Source organism: Poecilia formosa, unplaced genomic scaffold (genome assembly GCF_000485575.1).
Source record: "Poecilia formosa unplaced genomic scaffold, Poecilia_formosa-5.1.2 Scaffold742, whole genome shotgun sequence".
Taxonomy (NCBI): domain Eukaryota; kingdom Metazoa; phylum Chordata; class Actinopteri; order Cyprinodontiformes; family Poeciliidae; genus Poecilia; species Poecilia formosa.
This window is the reverse complement of record NW_006800681.1, coordinates 67,117-74,991: the sequence shown is the minus strand read 5'-3', so window position 1 is coordinate 74,991 and position 7,875 is coordinate 67,117. Positions and strand designations below refer to the sequence as shown.

Here is a 7,875-nt window from a genome sequence, read left to right as displayed (position 1 = left end):
TGTTGGGCAATTGCCCAACAGCAGCCTAATCTCTGTATGATAAAAATATTGAATATTAAGAACAGTTTTTCCTCACCTGGCTGTCTCCTCCCGCTCAGTAGTTCTTCAGAGAAAGGCAGACGCAGAGGCCTGTCAGTGTCTGTTGTATTGTTGTATTTCATTACCTCTCTGCTTAAACCGCTACTCCATGCTAAAGCAGAAACGATACATTCAACGTTTTCCATCATCTGACAAGTAGGAAGTCTACTCCATTTTATTCACCAGAAACGTTTTTTTTTTATTCACCAAAAACTGTTCTGTAATCTGGAATGTTCGCTACGTTGAGCTCCGTAGTTAGCCGCCTTATTTCACTGCGAGAGGCAACTGCGTTATGCGTCACGGGCAAAAGGTCAAAGGTAACAAGGTGACCGGAGGGCTTATTATGTTGTACAAAAGAACCCAACAAAAAAACAAATAATTTTAGTACATGTTATTATGTGTCAAAAGAGGCTTAAGAAATAATAATACCAAAAAAAAAAAAAAAAAAAGATCAAAAGGGCACTAGGAGGTAAGGAGCAGATCCTCAAGCCCCCCCTCCCTCTCTGCACGTGTCTGTTGTGTGGAACTATAACGCACTGAATGAATGGGGGAAGTTTGCGTGTTGCGGCTGAAAATTACCTCGGGGTGAAGCTCGTCAAAATGCATCAACACGACGAATCTAATATGGCATAAAAACAATGACATACTTGTCGGAGTTTGGCTATATCGAGGCTCACTGCAGTAAAAAAAAAAAAAAGACATATGGAGCGATCAGATAGCAGGTAAAACAGCGCACAGCTACAAACACTCACCCGGATTAGCATGATGGTCAGAAAGCTAAACAAACACCGTAACTTGTAAAATAATTTAAGACTTCGAGCTAGCGGTGTAAGACGCTGGTTCTTTTCTCGTTGTTGAACCGCTGCTACGCGCTACAGGTAGTAATATTTCACAGACGGAGCGCCGCTTCTGCTCCACCTGTTAATGACTCTCACACCGAACCTGTGTTTAAAGCTGCAGCATATAACTTAAAAAAAATAAATTTTACACACGTATTAAAACTTTCGCTGTCCTAACATGAGACAGATAATCTCTGAAAAAATTATCGATATCCTCCCTGTTCTGCATAATTACTCCGCTCTGCAGAACTAGCAGTAATCAGCTTGCCATGCTATCAGGAAGTTTTCATTCTGTAACTCAGGATTGTTTATTGTAATGGAACCTGTATTTGCCTTTGAACGTTAAGTTTTATACTTTAATTTTTTGGCAACGTTGAGGTTTTTTTTTTTGACGTTTTGCATTATTTAGCCTCTTCAGAGCTTTCATGTTTTCAGTCAGTATTACCGATAGCAGTACAATTTGCACAATGCCTGTTTTTTTGTTTTTTTTTTTCTTGGAAAAAGTTACTAAAAACAAGTTTTTATCTAAATTAAGGTGAATTCATGGTTCCTTTTTCCACATAATGTAACCGGTAGTGCTTATGATTAAAAATAATAATAATTGTGTGATCTGTATCGGTGGTCAGCCGGCCCTCTTGAAAAAAAACCTTATCGGCACATCTCTAATTATTAACGTGTGTAATACATTAATAATATTACACACAGTAATAATACATTGGCTCTCGGCAGATTCCACAGGTCCCGCTGTAGTCAGGTCTCAGACTGGCTTATTTGATTGCTTAAAGAGGCAGTATTATGTATGCTTTTTTGAGCTTTACATCATGTTATGATGTCATTCCATGATCAAAAACATACCTGAAGTGTTGCTTTGATTCTTTCAGACCTGTTTGAGAAATCCTTTAATCTCCAAGGCAACCATTCTGCTATGTATAATATGTGGGTGGACCTAGCCCCGCCGTCGAGGCGCGAGTCCTCCTCAGACCTGCAGTTTCTAGGCTTCTGCCTCACAGAGCACAATTTCCCCACTCAGTTCCTTCAAACTAGCCAGCAGCAATTAGCAAACACCTGGTGGAATTGAGCTCACTATAGGAGCTACTTCTCAGTGAAACACTGGTAAAAATGTTGTTGCAGGATTAATAGAGGACCCAGGCTGTGATGACTTCCTGAAGACGCCTCAGAAAGAGCAGGAGTGTTTAAAGACAGAGACCCAATTTCAATAAGTCAATTTTTTAAGTCATATTTAACATATACAGCATTTTTTTAACAACTGAAGTTAACACGTAGTTACTTAATTATGCTTTTAAATGTCACTATGTGGCTGGAAAATATACATTACAGCCCCTTTAAAAACTAGCATTTTATTTCCTCAGTTTATGATTGCCTGATGTAAAAATTAATAGGATGATTTGAAATATTTAAATGTGACAAAAATGAAAAACAGGAGGAATTCTTAATGGGGCGACTATTTTACAGCACTCTGTTAAAAAACTAAACTTTTGACAAAGCACCTCAGTATTCCCCCCTAAATTTTGAACTTTGATCTCAACACTTAAGTAGGGCTGTATAAATAAATCGATTTGGCGATATATATCTATATTTTCCGCCCTCTGAAAGTATCGATTTTTCATCCACGAGTATCGATCCGTTAAACCATAGGGGGTCCATAGCCTGACAGCTCTTTTTAACATCTAGTTTGTTACGGCGTAGCAGCAAGACTCCGCCTCCCTCAGTCTCACTTTCAACTTGAGCTTAAAGTGCACATTAGAAACTACACACCAGTTTTTAAATTGTGTTAATAGGCCAAGTATAACCGGAGTTATGCTAAAATTAGTAAACCATATTTTTCCGAATATCAGAGAAATGTCAAAAGCGCCGATCACTGCGGGGTGAGGCGGAGCCACTACTTTAGCAGTTAGACGACAGCAGCTTACAGCCACGGCTAACTCCGGGAGCCAAGGTAGAAAAGCCTTTTTCCCCATAGTCCAAAAGACTGCATTTGTGGCTGCATTTTGGAGTAAAAATGCAGCCACAGTGTCCAAAAGAAAAAACATAAGTGCAATCATTTGCATATTGAGAGTCTACAGAGGCCGATAATCTCCCCACTCTGCTCCTGGATTACCGTTTAAACTTTTGAGTTTTATGACAAATCCACATGAATTAAATGACAGAAACTAATTATCTCACTGCATCTTTGATTCATTTTGTCCAGCTGCAGTCTGTTAGACTGTCCAATCAGAGTCAGGTATTGTGTAGTTGGTGCTTTTAATCAGTTTTCAGTTAACTAAATTCAAGTCTATGGAACACAAAATGTCACTAAAATCACTCTGTCCTTCTAAAATCTTTCAGAAAATCGTAAAAATGCACTGAACCGTGATACATATCGTATCATGACCAGAATATCGTCTATCGTATCGTATTGTGAAATTATTGTATCGCTACACCCCTACACTTAAGCTCTCCTTCTTTCATCTGAAATGGTAGAAAAAGGACATGGAGGTGTTACGGGGCTATTTGTCACTCCATCAAGCTGGGGATAACCTCACGCTAAAGTGGACACCTAACCAGCTCATCAATGGTACGCTGGGGGACTGCGACCTGGAGAAAAGGTTGGGCCAAACTCAGAAATCACAGCTCTTAGGAAAGAGAAGCATTTAGTGACATGTTGGAACTGATCTGAGCTAAAATGACTGCCTCTGAACCTGAAATTTTTTTTTCACTTTCAGTATTTATTGGGACTATGCACTGACTGTTCCTCTGCGCCAGATTGTTTGCATCCACTGTCACCAACGGCGTAAGTATACACATTGAGAGTTATTTTTGAACTGCAGCATGAGATAATAGTGTTTTAAATGCTGTCGCCTGATTGGACTATTAATCTCTTAAGGTGCAAATTGCTGCAGCTTTAAAATCTGGCTTTTATTTTTGGTGAATGCTTATTTGCCTCTCACAGAAACAGTGAAAAACTGTGCTACACAACCCACTCTATAGTTCATCTTATGTGTTTTTCTGTATGAACTTTTTATTTCCATGATGCAGCTGATTGTGGTGGGACGCTGGTACTCGTCAGTCAGGATGGGATCCAGAGGCCGCCACTGCACTTTCCCCCCGGCGGTCACCTCCTGGCCTTCCTCTCCTGTCTGGAAACTGGACTTCTACCACGAGGTCAACTGGAACCTCCCCTCTGGTCCCAGAAAGGCAAGGTAACAACAATTATTAACTAGTCAGTTCAGTTAATTTATATAGTGCCAATTCACAACAAATGTTGTCTCCAGGCACTTTACAAAAACAATCAACTTAATTCAGTCACACATACATTTCAGTTGATCCTAGTTATCAAACAGTACAGTAATTCTCCAAAATAGTTTAAAATGTTTATATCTAAGGAAACCCAGCAGATTGCATATAGTCATTGACTTTACATCAATCCTTCTTACCGAGCATGCATGTAGTCATAGTGGAGAGGAAAAACTCCGTTTTAACAGGAAGAAACCTCCAGCAGAACCGGAAGTAGGCCATCTGACACATCCAACTAGAGGTTTGAGAAAACAGAGCAGAGACACAAGAATAAACAGATGAACTGATGTAGGATTATTTCGATGTCCATTAAAGTAAAAAGTTAATAGCAGGAGAGGGAGAATGATTAGTTGATGGCAGCATTATATCAGCTGATGCCCTCCTCTAGGAAGGAATCGCAGTCAATCAGAACACCAGACCTGGTGTATCTTCTATGGAGAGAAAAATAACTGAAAGAAAACAAAAAGTTAATAGCTGAAATTACAGCAAATAGTTAAATTGGAGAGGAGTAGAGGAAGAAAGTGAGAAAAAGTTATCAGTTTTTCCTCTAGTAGCCTAAGCCTATACCAGCATATCTACAGAGATAGACCAGGATAAGCTAGGCCAGTCTAACTATAAGCTTTATCAAAAATGAGCATTTTAAGTCTAGTTCTAAAAGTAGACTGGGTGTCTGCCTCTTAAACTGGGAGCTGGTTCCACAGGAGAAGAGCCTGAGAACTAACCTTAGCCTGGGATTTAGCAGTGGAAGAATAAAAGTCAATAATTGCGTAGATTTTCTAGCCTATTCCAAACCATCTGGCTCGCAGTGAGGAGAACCCAGTATCTTAAGTCTGATATTGAAGTCCACTTGTGTCTTGAAGGGAAAAGTGTTCCCTAAGTTGCGGAAGAGGAGCAGCGCAGCACGCCTCATGGAGCAGGACAGGAACGGTGAGGAGCAGACAGCTGCTGACTACGTCTTTCGCATCGTCTACCCAGGATACCGATACGATGCTAGTGAGTAACCACTTGACACCATCTTATCTGTAAAACATCACCAGGGCAGACGTGCTCATGAAGTAAAGCCGTTCTTTCTGTTGCTAACACTTATTTCTGTTTGAGGTGTATGGCTTGCTACTGTAAAGTCAGGTCGTTTCTTTCCGAGGCTTGTAGGGCAACCCTTTTCTAATTCCATTCTCTGTTGTTTCGCTGGTGTAAGCAGTCACTATAAACTACCACCACACCACGGGCAGCCGCGCACCGTCGCTGGATGACGATGAGGAAGAGGAAGATAGACTCCATGCTATGATCTCAATGATCTGCTCGCGGAACCTCACAGACCCTAATGTCTTGAAAGGTTTTTATCACCTTAACACACCACCAAACCTGCTGCCCCATCCCCACCCCTTAGACCTCACTCAAGCTTCAGACCCTTCCCTCCCCACCTCCCTCGTCCTCCGCCCACCTCTCCGTGTCCTCTTTCGCTTTCCCTCCTTCCCCTACCTAGCCTCTCACCCCCCACAGCTTTGCCTGCCTGTCTGTGTGCTGCCTGAAGCTGAGCCCAGCAGTGAGGAGAAGGCTAGGTCTGATCAAACTATCAGGGACTTGGGGAATTAGAAATGTGGTCCGAAACTCTGACCTGCTGCTACCAAATTTAGCTGATCCTATTTTCTCTTGTAGAACTTTTAATTAATTGAATTAAGATTTTCTTACAAAGATGGCAGACAGTATGTTGATGATTTAGGGAGCTTCTGTATAAGTCGACATTTTAAACTGTATTTAATTTATCATTAGATTTAAGGAACCTCCATGATTAGTTGGTTGTTAATATCGTGTAAGACTGCAACTAAGGATTAGTTTATTAATCAATTGTTCTATTGATTAATTAGATAAACACTTTGGCACATTCTTCTGATTTTCCATTTGCCCACTGAAGCCTTTTTAAATACAATATTATAAATATATAAAGAGATTTTTAAATGAGAAAATAAACCTTTTGTTAGCTAAAATCCAATAACAGCTTTCCTTAAACACTTGATAATTTGTAGCAAACGATCCATCTACAGCTAAAAAAACATCAACATGTGAAAAGCTCAGTCTTTTCTGTGAGACTTACCATCAGTACAGAGTAGGATTGATCTGGTGGTATTTTTTTTTGATTAAACAAGTAATAATTGGATAGCAAAAGATGCTCAATAGGAAATTTATTTTTAGAGAATTTGAATCAGCTAAAACTGCCATTTGACAAGTTCTGGTTAGAACACATTTACAGGAAAAAAAAAGTTTTTAATCTTATTAATCTTTTGCATTTAAGCTTTTAATGCAAAATGTATATATTTTTGTAACGGTTTGGCTTAATTAATGCTCTTAGTGTGCTGTTGCTTCAGCAAATGGCCTTTTTTAGAGTTTGTGTAATCCATTTAATAATTAATGAATTACTAAATTAGTTGACAATTATTTCAATAATCGATTCATCACAATTTATCCAACCTATCGTTTCAGTTCTAATATAATTAGGTCAATTCTGTTAAATATCTTCTTACAACTTTTGTAATTTTTGTACATTTGATTTTGCAAACATGTAACTGAGACAGAAAAAAGCTAACTTTATGTAACAACCACCACACCAAAGAATGTTGCAAATAACATGACCGTATAATGGGTACATGCGGATTGGAAGATTGGCTTTTCGATTTTTGACTGGCTGGTTTACCATGGGAGTTAGTCAAGCTGATTTCTCACCTGCTGATTTTGTTGTGGCTTTTCCCACATTTGATGTATTTTCTTCATTCCCACGTCAGTGACTCTGCTGTTGCCCACCATGGGTAACTGGGACAATGTACACATATTATATGTCAATACATTACACAAATCATTCAGAAAAAATACAGTTTCACTGACTTCTTGGTAACCTTTTTAACCCAGGGGTCCCCAAAGTTTTTCCTGTGAGGGCCACATAACATTTCCCTTCTCTGGTGGCGAGCCGGAGTCAGTTTGTAACAGAAAAAGTGTGACGATTGCAGGAGTGCCTAAATGTAAAAATTTATTGTTTTCCAGAAAGCACAATCAAATGACCCACTCTGGATTCTTCACAGAACAAAAGTCAGGAAATAAATAATAACACTATTAATGAAATAAATAATAATCAAATAACCCTCTCTGGGTTCTTCACAGAAAAAATTCAGGAAATAACACTATTTATGAAATACATACCATATTTTACGGACTATAAGCCGCAACCCCAGAGTTAAAAAAAACAACAACAAAAAAAACAGTAAACATACACATATAAGCCACACCGGGCTATAAACCGCAGATATCTCTGCCACTCTAGGTTTTCCACAACGATGCAGCAGCACGCAGCAGACGGGGGCAGACACTCAAAATTTGAGTCATAATAGATCAATTGAATATCACATTTATTACGGTTGAAAAAGAAAAAGTTGCCAAGTTTAGATTTAACTGAACTGATTACGTAAGTTTCCTAACGGTAACTGTAACAGTAAAAGTGCTGATCCTTCGTGTCTGCTACTAGCATGTGCTAAATGAAAATGGGCGCTTTCTTCTTCTTCTTTAGATTTCAACGGCAGCTTGCATCCATTATTGTTGTACTACTGCCATCTATCGGATCCTAATATCTATACCTCAAATTCTCATAATGATCCCAGTATTATTTAAACAACCAAAA

The 7,875-nt window shown here is 39.2% G+C and overlaps 1 protein-coding gene across 6 annotated transcripts in view; it reads left to right on the top strand.

The window, feature by feature from the left end:
* Positions 1 to 7,875, top strand: part of sgsm2 (small G protein signaling modulator 2) — a 110,996-nt gene that overhangs the window by 42,820 nt on the left and 60,301 nt on the right. For 4 of the 6 annotated variants that reach the window (XM_016666559.1, XM_016666560.1, XM_016666558.1 and 1 more), the window contains 5 exons: positions 3,399 to 3,523; positions 3,641 to 3,708; positions 3,954 to 4,117; positions 5,072 to 5,204; positions 5,407 to 5,544. In XM_016666559.1, coding sequence (XP_016522045.1) covers positions 3,399 to 3,523; positions 3,641 to 3,708; positions 3,954 to 4,117; positions 5,072 to 5,204; positions 5,407 to 5,544 — 628 coding nt within the window. The remainder of the gene's footprint in view (positions 1 to 3,398; positions 3,524 to 3,640; positions 3,709 to 3,953; positions 4,118 to 5,071; positions 5,205 to 5,406; positions 5,545 to 7,875) is intronic. The other 2 variants (XM_007542909.2, XM_016666561.1) reach the window with 2 other exon arrangements.